Genomic DNA, 13,505 nt, shown 5'->3' on the forward strand with positions numbered 1-13,505 from the left:
TAACTACCACTACCTTGAATTGTGTGACAGCCTTGGTTAGCAGTTAATAAATCGTATATACTCCAGAATATGAGATAGCCTACTTACCGGTAAATTTTCTTTTACATCCCATAAGCGCAGTGTGCTATCAGTAGATGCAGAAGCCAATTCATTGTTAGACAAAAATTTCACATATGAAACAGCCTTCTTATGCCCACCAAACACATATAGCGGTTGGCTGATGTTTCTCAAGTCATAATAGTGAATGTGATGATCAGCACAACCAACCTGCAAAATTCAAAAACCTGAAACTTCAACAAACCCTTCTTAATTTATTCAAAATATTGTTTGGAAATGATCCAAGGATTTCTGTTAAAATTGAATTCCGATCAAAAGAGGAAACATTTGTGTCCCAGATTCCTCCAGAAAGGTGGGTAAAGAAGAACTGACAGAATTTATTTCCTAATTGGGATGCTAAAGTTATAATTACTTAGTTTTAGCCTGAAAAAAAAGAGAATGAAAAAAAAAAAAGTATGCCTATCTGCCAGCTTATAAGATAAGAATTCCAGTCAACTGAAACAAGTATAATAGGAAGTATTTAACCAAGACATACTGCCACATGAACACTGGATCCAGGATTGTACTTGACGGAACAAATGTTCGCTTTCATGTCAATGTTAAGAACACTTGCTTCTTGCTTTGTGCACCACACTTTGACCTGTCAAATTCAAATGGGCTTAGATAGTCTAAATTGCAAAATCAAGTACAAGATTGATCTAGTGGAACAACAGTAGGCGGAATGACTTCACTAACAAACATAAAAACTATCTCAACAACTTCATAGCCATTCCACATAACAGTAACAGGCCTTGTCATGTTTCTGCAAGGACCTCACATCTCAGAACTTCGTAGTTTGTTGCTTAGACCTAAACCATTCTGAGAAATATGTTCCGCTTTGCTTTCAGTCTCAGGATAATAAGTACAAAACCCAGCTTAATTGTAGATAAAATGCTTAATGGATCTAATTTAATTGCTCATTTTGCTTGATTATCAAATGCAACTTGTGTTTCTCATGTCTTAACAGACTATTACAGGAAAATAGACCAACAGTACCCTTGCAATCTCATCCAAAACCACGGTCCCCAAATTGTCAATCTCATTTCTTTCAGATACACTTCAAGAGAGGTTCAGTCAACACCATCAAATTTTACTGAGAAGTGATTTTTACCTTGCAGTCATTACTACCAGATACAAGCATTGAAGGTTCGGTGCAAGAAAAATCAACACTCCAAGCTTGCTTTTCATGTTCCTCATATTCCATCAAACTCTGTAAAATTTAAGAACTATTTTGCTGAAGATTAAGCAACTGCACATGACTGGAGCATACACTATATAATATGCTTGTGCAGAGCAACCTGCATGAGAATTATATATTGAGGCAAGAAAAGTGAAAAGTTATCATTCATACCTGCCGAGTTGTTATGTCCCAGACAGTTACTATCCCATCATAATCACTGCTAGCAATATGGTTTTTTGTGTACTTATTCCAACTCAAACAACTAAGCTTAGATCGGGTGGACATTTCAACAATAGGACAATGCACATCTGCTGGTTCATTCACAACCTGCAGAAAATCAAATAGGCAAGTGTTGACCAGTGAAGCAAAGAAAAAACTAAAGGACACTGATACATGCAACATCTGTTAAGAAAATGGGGTCCAGTCCCATGTAAGTGGTTTTGGACCAAGTAAAGGCCATGGGCCTTGATCTTTTATTTTACACAGAGCCCTAGCTACTTAATAAAAAAAGAGGTGGGGTTGTTTTGTGTGTGTGTCGAAAACCAAGCAGAGAAAGAAGAAAAGCCAGGAAAAGCAGAGAGAGAAAAAGGAGAAGGGAGAGTTGGTTGAACGGAAGTCGATCCGTGGTCCGATTGAGTTGGAACCTTGTCAGGAGGTTTATGATTCAGAGTTTTACATTCTGAACGGTGAAGATCGGGTTTGAAGCTCTCTAGGAACAAATCCAGGGTGTATTTGTTGAGTCACTTATTTGGTGAGATTTCTCCAATTGTTTTTCTAGTTGTTGATTAGCTCTAGTTTTAGCTAGAGAAGAACTTTGTATAACTATTATTTGATAGTGAAGATTTTTCTGGCGGCCCGTGGTTTTTTCCCTCTACACTGGAGGGTTTTCCACGTAAATCTTGGTGTGCTTTATTTTTCCTGCGCATTTGATTATTGATTGTTGTCTATTGCTTCTGTATTGTTGTGATTATTGCTTCAGGCGCAACAAGTGGTATCAGAGCGAGGGTTATTTTGAGACATCGATACAGAAGCAACCCAGGATAGAAGTAAATTCTGTTTGAGATCATGGAAGGTGATACAGGTTCCATGATAAAATTGACAGCATCAAATTATTCAATTTGGAAGCCTATGATGGAGGATCATCTATACTGCAAAGATTTGTATGAGCCAGTATTGGGTGATTCGGCTAAACCAGCAGATATGAAAGATGAAAGCTGGAAGAAGCTAGGTAGAAAGACGCTGGCTACAATCAGAAAATGGGTTGATATCAGCGTGTTTCATCATGTAGCGCAGGAGTCAGATGCTCACATTGTTTGGGAAAAATTGGCAGCATTGTATGAGAGAAAAACAGGTATGAATAAAGTTATGCTTGTTAAAAAAATTGCAACTTTACAGTACAGGGATGGACGATCTGTTACAGAGCACTTGAGTGATTTTCAAGATATATTTAATCGGATGACTACTATGGAACTTAAGATGGATGATGAAATGAAGGCATTATTTCTTTTGGGTTCATTGCCAGACAGCTGGAATACTCTAGTTGTGACTGTTCTTAATTCAGCTCCTGATTATAAGGTGACATTAGAGATGGTAAAGGACAGTATGCTTAATGAAGAAGCGAGGCGAAAAGATGTAGACCCTGGGAATCAAGCTCTGGTCACAGAGAACAGGGGTAGAAACATCGACAGAAGTCAGGACTCAAAAGGCCGTGGTAAGTCTAAACATAGATCCAAGTCTAGAGGTAAAGTGAAGTGTTTCCATTGTGGTAAGGCGGGTCATATAAAACGAAATTGTAGAATCTTGAAGCAAGAGCGAAAAGATGAGAAAGGCAAGAGTTCAGATGATGGCAATGTTGCAGCAGTGAATTCAGATAGTGATTCAGTTACTTTGATTTGTACACATGGTGATTGTAATCATGTTAGTGATCCCGGCATTGAGTGGATAGTTGACACAGGAGCGGCATATCATTGTGTTCCTAAGAGAGAGTTGTTTACAACTTACAAAGCAGGAGACTTTGGTTGTACCAAGATGGGAAACAAGAGTGTGTCGCAGATTGTTGGGATTGGTGATATTGGTGTACAAACTAGTACAGGCTGCATGTTGACTTTAAGGGATGTCAGACACATTCCAGATATGAGAATGAACTTGCTTGCTATTAATGTCCTTGATAAGGAGGGATATGAAAGCCGACAAAAGAATGGACAGTGGAAGCTTCTCAAAGGATCTATGGTAGTTGCAAAGGGAAAACTATGCTGCACAATGTATAAGACATGGATGCAATTGAACGGTAACCAGGTAAATACCGTTGAAAATGATGCTTCAGCAAACTTGTGGCACAGGAGGCTGGCACACATGAGTGAAAAAGGGTTACAGGTTTTGGCAAGGCACTCTCTCATTCCCTTGACCAAAGGTATGTCTCTCGATTCATGTGATTATTGTTTGTTTGGTAAGCATCATAGAGTTTCTTTTCGTAAAAGTTCTCAGAGAAAAGAAAATATATTGGAATTAATTTATTCTGACGTATGTGGTCCCATTGAGGTTGAGTCATTAGGTGGTAGCAAATATTTTGTTACTTTTATTGATGATGCTTCACGTAAGACTTGGGTGTATATGTTGAAATATAAAAGTCAGGTACTGCAGTATTTTCAAAAATTTCATGCCATGGTTGAAAGGATGACAGGGTTACCCTTAAAATGTATTCGAACTGATAATGGTGGGGAATACACATCTAAAAGCTTTGAAGAGTATTGCTCAAAGCATGGGATCAGGCATGAGAGGACAGAACCTGGAACACCGCAGCATAATGGTATAGCTGAAAGAATGAATCGCACCATTGTGGAAAAAGTCAGATGTATGTTGAGGATGGCAAAATTACCAAAGCCATTCTGGGGTGAAGCAGTCAACACAGCTTGTTATTTACTTAACAGGTCACCATCAGTTCCTTTGGGCTTTGACATTCCAGAAAGAGTGTGGACAGGAAAAGATGCTTCATACTCTCATTTAAAAGTTTTTGGGTGTAAAGTATTCATGCATGTACCAAAAGAGCAGAGGTCAAAGCTTGATAGTAAAGCTACACAGTGTGTGTTTGTAGGATATGGTGATGAGGAATTTGGCTACAGGGTATGGGATCCAGTAAAGAGAAAGACAGTCAGAAGCAGAGATGTGGTCTTTCATGAAAAAGAAACCATAGCAGATCTTGAGAAAAATGAGAAGACTACACGAGTTACTGTTGAGTGTGATGTTTCAACACCGACAGGGATTTCACAGGAAAGAGCCACAGATGGTGAAAATGAGCTAGAAACAGAACTTGGGGATATGGATGAGCCAGCTACAGTTGGTGATGAGCCAGATGCTATTAGTTTTGAGCAGGGGGAGCAATCCTCTCTACCTGAGAGTGTTGAGCAGGGGGAGCTACCTTCAGCATCAAGTGATGTAGAGTCTCAGCCCAGGAGATCTACTAGAGAGCGCAGGCCATCTACCAGGTATTCAAGTTCAGATTTTATTTTAGTTACCAGTGAAGGGGAGCCAGAAAGCTTTCAAGATGTGCAGGCTACTCCGGATAGAGAGCACTGGTTAAAAGCAATGAAAGAAGAGATGGAGTCATTGCGAAAGAATGGTACTTATGATCTTGTTAAACTTCCAACAGGAAAGAGGCCATTAAAGAATAAATGGGTGTTCAAGTTGAAAAAGGATGGTGACAAACTAGTGAGGTACAAAGCTCGATTAGTAGTAAAAGGTTTTTCTCAGAAACCAGGCATCGATTTTGATGAGATTTTTGCTCCAGTTGTAAAAATGAGTTCTATTCGAGTGGTACTGGGATTGACAGCTAGTTTGAATCTTGAACTTGAGCAACTTGATGTTAAAACTGCATTTTTGCATGGTGATTTGCAGGAGGACATTTATATGAATCAGCCTGAGGGTTTTGAAGTGAAAGGGAAAGAGCACTTAGTTTGCAAATTGAAGAAAAGCTTGTATGGCTTGAAACAAGCTCCACGACAGTGGTACAAGAAGTTTGATTCTTTTATGGTGAGTCATAGCTATAAAAGAACAGCAGCGGATTCTTGTGTGTATGTTAAACAATTCCCTAATGGTAACTTCATTATCCTATTATTATATGTTGATGATATGTTGATTGTAGGACAAGATGCTAGTATAGTTTGCAGGTTGAAAGAACAATTGTCTAAGTCTTTTGATATGAAAGATTTAGGTCCAGCAAAGCAGATTCTTGGTATGGACATTATCCGGGATAGGAGAGCTGGAAAGCTGTGGTTGTCACAGGAAAAGTATGTTGAACGAGTGCTTGGTAGATTCAACATGCAACATGCTAAATCAGTTAGCAGTTCACTTGCCAACCATTTTCACCTAAGTAAGAAATCTTGTCCAGTGTCTAAGGAAGAGCAACTAGCTATGTCTAGTATTCCTTATTCTTCTGCAATCGGTTCTTTAATGTATCTTATGGTTTGTACAAGGCCTGACATTGCTCATGCAGTTGGTGTAGTGAGCAGATTTCTTTCTAATCCAGGAAAGGTTCACTGGGAAGCAGTGAAATGGATTTTTAGATATTTGAGGGGTACCTAAAAAATGTGCTTGACTTATGGAGTTTCACAACCAGTTCTAGAAGGGTTTACTGATGCTGACATGGCAGGCGATCTTGATGGTAGGAAATCTACTTCAGGGTATTTGTTTACTTTTGCAGGAGGAGCTGTATCTTGGCAGTCTAAGTTGCAGAAGTGTGTTGCTTTGTCAACTACAGAGGCTGAGTATATTGCAGCAACTGAAGCATGTAAAGAAATGCTTTGGATGAAACGTTTTCTTCTTGAATTAGGGTTGAATCAGAAAGAGTATGTGGTATTTTGTGATAGCCAGAGTGCTTTAGATTTGAGTAAGAATACCATGTACCATGCTAGAACAAAGCACATTGATGTTAGATATCATTGGTTACGTTCAGTGATTGAAGAACAGCAGATGCTATTGAAGAAAGTCCATACTGATAAAAATGTGGCAGATATGTTGACTAAGATACTTCCCAGGGAAAAGCTTGAGCTTTGTAGTAACTTGGCCGGAATGAGTTCCCTGGCCAAGGTAAGTTCCAAATGAAACTGCTATGGTGATGAATCTCCTCCTAATGGGGCTGGAGGGGGAGATTGTTAGGAAAATGGGGTCCAGTCCCATGTAAGTGGTTTTGGACCAAGTAAAGGCCATGGGCCTTGATCTTTTATTTTACACAGAGCCCTAGCTACTTAATAAAAAAAGAGGTGGGGTTGTTTTGTGTGTGTGTCGAAAACCAAGCAGAGAAAGAAGAAAAGCCAGGAAAAGCAGAGAGAGAAAAAGGAGAAGGGAGAGTTGGTTGAACGGAAGTCGATCCGTGGTCCGATTGAGTTGGAACCTTGTCAGGAGGTTTATGATTCAGAGTTTTACATTCTGAACGGTGAAGATCGGGTTTGAAGCTCTCTAGGAACAAATCCAGGGTGTATTTGTTGAGTCACTTATTTGGTGAGATTTCTCCAATTGTTTTTCTAGTTGTTGATTAGCTCTAGTTTTAGCTAGAGAAGAACTTTGTATAACTATTATTTGATAGTGAAGATTTTTCTGGCGGCCCGTGGTTTTTTCCCTCTACACTGGAGGGTTTTCCACGTAAATCTTGGTGTGCTTTATTTTTCCTGCGCATTTGATTATTGATTGTTGTCTATTGCTTCTGTATTGTTGTGATTATTGCTTCAGGCGCAACAAGTGGTATCAGAGCGAGGGTTATTTTGAGACATCGATACAGAAGCAACCCAGGATAGAAGTAAATTCTGTTTGAGATCATGGAAGGTGATACAGGTTCCATGATAAAATTGACAGCATCAAATTATTCAATTTGGAAGCCTATGATGGAGGATCATCTATACTGCAAAGATTTGTATGAGCCAGTATTGGGTGATTCGGCTAAACCAGCAGATATGAAAGATGAAAGCTGGAAGAAGCTAGGTAGAAAGACGCTGGCTACAATCAGAAAATGGGTTGATATCAGCGTGTTTCATCATGTAGCGCAGGAGTCAGATGCTCACATTGTTTGGGAAAAATTGGCAGCATTGTATGAGAGAAAAACAGGTATGAATAAAGTTATGCTTGTTAAAAAAATTGCAACTTTACAGTACAGGGATGGACGATCTGTTACAGAGCACTTGAGTGATTTTCAAGATATATTTAATCGGATGACTACTATGGAACTTAAGATGGATGATGAAATGAAGGCATTATTTCTTTTGGGTTCATTGCCAGACAGCTGGAATACTCTAGTTGTGACTGTTCTTAATTCAGCTCCTGATTATAAGGTGACATTAGAGATGGTAAAGGACAGTATGCTTAATGAAGAAGCGAGGCGAAAAGATGTAGACCCTGGGAATCAAGCTCTGGTCACAGAGAACAGGGGTAGAAACATCGACAGAAGTCAGGACTCAAAAGGCCGTGGTAAGTCTAAACATAGATCCAAGTCTAGAGGTAAAGTGAAGTGTTTCCATTGTGGTAAGGCGGGTCATATAAAACGAAATTGTAGAATCTTGAAGCAAGAGCGAAAAGATGAGAAAGGCAAGAGTTCAGATGATGGCAATGTTGCAGCAGTGAATTCAGATAGTGATTCAGTTACTTTGATTTGTACACATGGTGATTGTAATCATGTTAGTGATCCCGGCATTGAGTGGATAGTTGACACAGGAGCGGCATATCATTGTGTTCCTAAGAGAGAGTTGTTTACAACTTACAAAGCAGGAGACTTTGGTTGTACCAAGATGGGAAACAAGAGTGTGTCGCAGATTGTTGGGATTGGTGATATTGGTGTACAAACTAGTACAGGCTGCATGTTGACTTTAAGGGATGTCAGACACATTCCAGATATGAGAATGAACTTGCTTGCTATTAATGTCCTTGATAAGGAGGGATATGAAAGCCGACAAAAGAATGGACAGTGGAAGCTTCTCAAAGGATCTATGGTAGTTGCAAAGGGAAAACTATGCTGCACAATGTATAAGACATGGATGCAATTGAACGGTAACCAGGTAAATACCGTTGAAAATGATGCTTCAGCAAACTTGTGGCACAGGAGGCTGGCACACATGAGTGAAAAAGGGTTACAGGTTTTGGCAAGGCACTCTCTCATTCCCTTGACCAAAGGTATGTCTCTCGATTCATGTGATTATTGTTTGTTTGGTAAGCATCATAGAGTTTCTTTTCGTAAAAGTTCTCAGAGAAAAGAAAATATATTGGAATTAATTTATTCTGACGTATGTGGTCCCATTGAGGTTGAGTCATTAGGTGGTAGCAGATATTTTGTTACTTTTATTGATGATGCTTCACGTAAGACTTGGGTGTATATGTTGAAATATAAAAGTCAGGTACTGCAGTATTTTCAAAAATTTCATGCCATGGTTGAAAGGATGACAGGGTTACCCTTAAAATGTATTCGAACTGATAATGGTGGGGAATACACATCTAAAAGCTTTGAAGAGTATTGCTCAAAGCATGGGATCAGGCATGAGAGGACAGAACCTGGAACACCGCAGCATAATGGTATAGCTGAAAGAATGAATCGCACCATTGTGGAAAAAGTCAGATGTATGTTGAGGATGGCAAAATTACCAAAGCCATTCTGGGGTGAAGCAGTCAACACAGCTTGTTATTTACTTAACAGGTCACCATCAGTTCCTTTGGGCTTTGACATTCCAGAAAGAGTGTGGACAGGAAAAGATGCTTCATACTCTCACTTAAAAGTTTTTGGGTGTAAAGTATTCATGCATGTACCAAAAGAGCAGAGGTCAAAGCTTGATAGTAAAGCTACACAGTGTGTGTTTGTAGGATATGGTGATGAGGAATTTGGCTACAGGGTATGGGATCCAGTAAAGAGAAAGACAGTCAGAAGCAGAGATGTGGTCTTTCATGAAAAAGAAACCATAGCAGATCTTGAGAAAAATGAGAAGACTACACGAGTTACTGTTGAGTGTGATGTTTCAACACCGACAGGGATTTCACAGGAAAGAGCCACAGATGGTGAAAATGAGCTAGAAACAGAACTTGGGGATATGGATGAGCCAGCTACAGTTGGTGATGAGCCAGATGCTATTAGTTTTGAGCAGGGGGAGCAATCCTCTCTACCTGAGAGTGTTGAGCAGGGGGAGCTACCTTCAGCATCAAGTGATGTAGAGTCTCAGCCCAGGAGATCTACTAGAGAGCGCAGGCCATCTACCAGGTATTCAAGTTCAGATTTTATTTTAGTTACCAGTGAAGGGGAGCCAGAAAGCTTTCAAGATGTGCAGGCTACTCCGGATAGAGAGCACTGGTTAAAAGCAATGAAAGAAGAGATGGAGTCATTGCGAAAGAATGGTACTTATGATCTTGTTAAACTTCCAACAGGAAAGAGGCCATTAAAGAATAAATGGGTGTTCAAGTTGAAAAAGGATGGTGACAAACTAGTGAGGTACAAAGCTCGATTAGTAGTAAAAGGTTTTTCTCAGAAACCAGGCATCGATTTTGATGAGATTTTTGCTCCAGTTGTAAAAATGAGTTCTATTCGAGTGGTACTGGGATTGACAGCTAGTTTGAATCTTGAACTTGAGCAACTTGATGTTAAAACTGCATTTTTGCATGGTGATTTGCAGGAGGACATTTATATGAATCAGCCTGAGGGTTTTGAAGTGAAAGGGAAAGAGCACTTAGTTTGCAAATTGAAGAAAAGCTTGTATGGCTTGAAACAAGCTCCACGACAGTGGTACAAGAAGTTTGATTCTTTTATGGTGAGTCATAGCTATAAAAGAACAGCAGCGGATTCTTGTGTGTATGTTAAACAATTCCCTAATGGTAACTTCATTATCCTATTATTATATGTTGATGATATGTTGATTGTAGGACAAGATGCTAGTATAGTTTGCAGGTTGAAAGAACAATTGTCTAAGTCTTTTGATATGAAAGATTTAGGTCCAGCAAAGCAGATTCTTGGTATGGACATTATCCGGGATAGGAGAGCTGGAAAGCTGTGGTTGTCACAGGAAAAGTATGTTGAACGAGTGCTTGGTAGATTCAACATGCAACATGCTAAATCAGTTAGCAGTTCACTTGCCAACCATTTTCACCTAAGTAAGAAATCTTGTCCAGTGTCTAAGGAAGAGCAACTAGCTATGTCTAGTATTCCTTATTCTTCTGCAATCGGTTCTTTAATGTATCTTATGGTTTGTACAAGGCCTGACATTGCTCATGCAGTTGGTGTAGTGAGCAGATTTCTTTCTAATCCAGGAAAGGTTCACTGGGAAGCAGTGAAATGGATTTTTAGATATTTGAGGGGTACCTAAAAAATGTGCTTGACTTATGGAGTTTCACAACCAGTTCTAGAAGGGTTTACTGATGCTGACATGGCAGGCGATCTTGATGGTAGGAAATCTACTTCAGGGTATTTGTTTACTTTTGCAGGAGGAGCTGTATCTTGGCAGTCTAAGTTGCAGAAGTGTGTTGCTTTGTCAACTACAGAGGCTGAGTATATTGCAGCAACTGAAGCATGTAAAGAAATGCTTTGGATGAAACGTTTTCTTCTTGAATTAGGGTTGAATCAGAAAGAGTATGTGGTATTTTGTGATAGCCAGAGTGCTTTAGATTTGAGTAAGAATACCATGTACCATGCTAGAACAAAGCACATTGATGTTAGATATCATTGGTTACGTTCAGTGATTGAAAAACAGCAGATGCTATTGAAGAAAGTCCATACTGATAAAAATGTGGCAGATATGTTGACTAAGATACTTCCCAGGGAAAAGCTTGAGCTTTGTAGTAACTTGGCCGGAATGAGTTCCCTGGCCAAGGTAAGTTCCAAATGAAACTGCTATGGTGATGAATCTCCTCCTAATGGGGCTGGAGGGGGAGATTGTTAGGAAAATGGGGTCCAGTCCCATGTAAGTGGTTTTGGACCAAGTAAAGGCCATGGGCCTTGATCTTTTATTTTACACAGAGCCCTAGCTACTTAATAAAAAAAGAGGTGGGGTTGTTTTGTGTGTGTGTCGAAAACCAAGCAGAGAAAGAAGAAAAGCCAGGAAAAGCAGAGAGAGAAAAAGGAGAAGGGAGAGTTGGTTGAACGGAAGTCGATCCGTGGTCCGATTGAGTTGGAACCTTGTCAGGAGGTTTATGATTCAGAGTTTTACATTCTGAACGGTGAAGATCGGGTTTGAAGCTCTCTAGGAACAAATCCAGGGTGTATTTGTTGAGTCACTTATTTGGTGAGATTTCTCCAATTGTTTTTCTAGTTGTTGATTAGCTCTAGTTTTAGCTAGAGAAGAACTTTGTATAACTATTATTTGATAGTGAAGATTTTTCTGGCGGCCCGTGGTTTTTTCCCTCTACACTGGAGGGTTTTCCACGTAAATCTTGGTGTGCTTTATTTTTCCTGCGCATTTGATTATTGATTGTTGTCTATTGCTTCTGTATTGTTGTGATTATTGCTTCAGGCGCAACAAGTGGTATCAGAGCGAGGGTTATTTTGAGACATCGATACAGAAGCAACCCAGGATAGAAGTAAATTCTGTTTGAGATCATGGAAGGTGATACAGGTTCCATGATAAAATTGACAGCATCAAATTATTCAATTTGGAAGCCTATGATGGAGGATCATCTATACTGCAAAGATTTGTATGAGCCAGTATTAGGTGATTCGGCTAAACCAGCAGATATGAAAGATGAAAGCTGGAAGAAGCTAGGTAGAAAGACGCTGGCTACAATCAGAAAATGGGTTGATATCAGCGTGTTTCATCATGTAGCGCAGGAGTCAGATGCTCACATTGTTTGGGAAAAATTGGCAGCATTGTATGAGAGAAAAACAGGTATGAATAAAGTTATGCTTGTTAAAAAAATTGCAACTTTACAGTACAGGGATGGACGATCTGTTACAGAGCACTTGAGTGATTTTCAAGATATATTTAATCGGATGACTACTATGGAACTTAAGATGGATGATGAAATGAAGGCATTATTTCTTTTGGGTTCATTGCCAGACAGCTGGAATACTCTAGTTGTGACTGTTCTTAATTCAGCTCCTGATTATAAGGTGACATTAGAGATGGTAAAGGACAGTATGCTTAATGAAGAAGCGAGGCGAAAAGATGTAGACCCTGGGAATCAAGCTCTGGTCACAGAGAACAGGGGTAGAAACATCGACAGAAGTCAGGACTCAAAAGGCCGTGGTAAGTCTAAACATAGATCCAAGTCTAGAGGTAAAGTGAAGTGTTTCCATTGTGGTAAGGCGGGTCATATAAAACGAAATTGTAGAATCTTGAAGCAAGAGCGAAAAGATGAGAAAGGCAAGAGTTCAGATGATGGCAATGTTGCAGCAGTGAATTCAGATAGTGATTCAGTTACTTTGATTTGTACACATGGTGATTGTAATCATGTTAGTGATCCCGGCATTGAGTGGATAGTTGACACAGGAGCGGCATATCATTGTGTTCCTAAGAGAGAGTTGTTTACAACTTACAAAGCAGGAGACTTTGGTTGTACCAAGATGGGAAACAAGAGTGTGTCGCAGATTGTTGGGATTGGTGATATTGGTGTACAAACTAGTACAGGCTGCATGTTGACTTTAAGGGATGTCAGACACATTCCAGATATGAGAATGAACTTGCTTGCTATTAATGTCCTTGATAAGGAGGGATATGAAAGCCGACAAAAGAATGGACAGTGGAAGCTTCTCAAAGGATCTATGGTAGTTGCAAAGGGAAAACTATGCTGCACAATGTATAAGACATGGATGCAATTGAACGGTAACCAGGTAAATACCGTTGAAAATGATGCTTCAGCAAACTTGTGGCACAGGAGGCTGGCACACATGAGTGAAAAAGGGTTACAGGTTTTGGCAAGGCACTCTCTCATTCCCTTGACCAAAGGTATGTCTCTCGATTCATGTGATTATTGTTTGTTTGGTAAGCATCATAGAGTTTCTTTTCGTAAAAGTTCTCAGAGAAAAGAAAATATATTGGAATTAATTTATTCTGACGTATGTGGTCCCATTGAGGTTGAGTCATTAGGTGGTAGCAGATATTTTGTTACTTTTATTGATGATGCTTCACGTAAGACTTGGGTGTATATGTTGAAATATAAAAGTCAGGTACTGCAGTATTTTCAAAAATTTCATGCCATGGTTGAAAGGATGACAGGGTTACCCTTAAAATGTATTCGAACTGATAATGGTGGGGAATACACATCTAAAAGCTTTGAAGAG

General features: G+C 39.5%; 1 protein-coding gene across 1 annotated transcript in view; it reads right to left on the bottom strand.

The window, feature by feature from the left end:
• The window catches only part of LOC111278298 (E3 ubiquitin-protein ligase COP1-like), a 31,605-nt gene that overhangs the window by 1,228 nt on the left and 16,872 nt on the right, over window positions 1–13,505 (bottom strand). Inside the window, exons 8-11 of the mRNA XM_022864932.2 lie at window positions 1,448–1,603; window positions 1,208–1,306; window positions 593–697; window positions 88–267 (exon numbers count right to left, since the gene is read on the bottom strand). Of these exons, the coding sequence (XP_022720667.2) occupies window positions 88–267; window positions 593–697; window positions 1,208–1,306; window positions 1,448–1,603 (540 nt within the window). The remainder of the gene's footprint in view (window positions 1–87; window positions 268–592; window positions 698–1,207; window positions 1,307–1,447; window positions 1,604–13,505) is intronic.

Source organism: Durio zibethinus, chromosome 8, assembly GCF_047325235.1.
Source record: "Durio zibethinus cultivar Kanyao isolate XHJ-2024 chromosome 8, ASM4732523v1, whole genome shotgun sequence".
Taxonomy (NCBI): domain Eukaryota; kingdom Viridiplantae; phylum Streptophyta; class Magnoliopsida; order Malvales; family Malvaceae; genus Durio; species Durio zibethinus.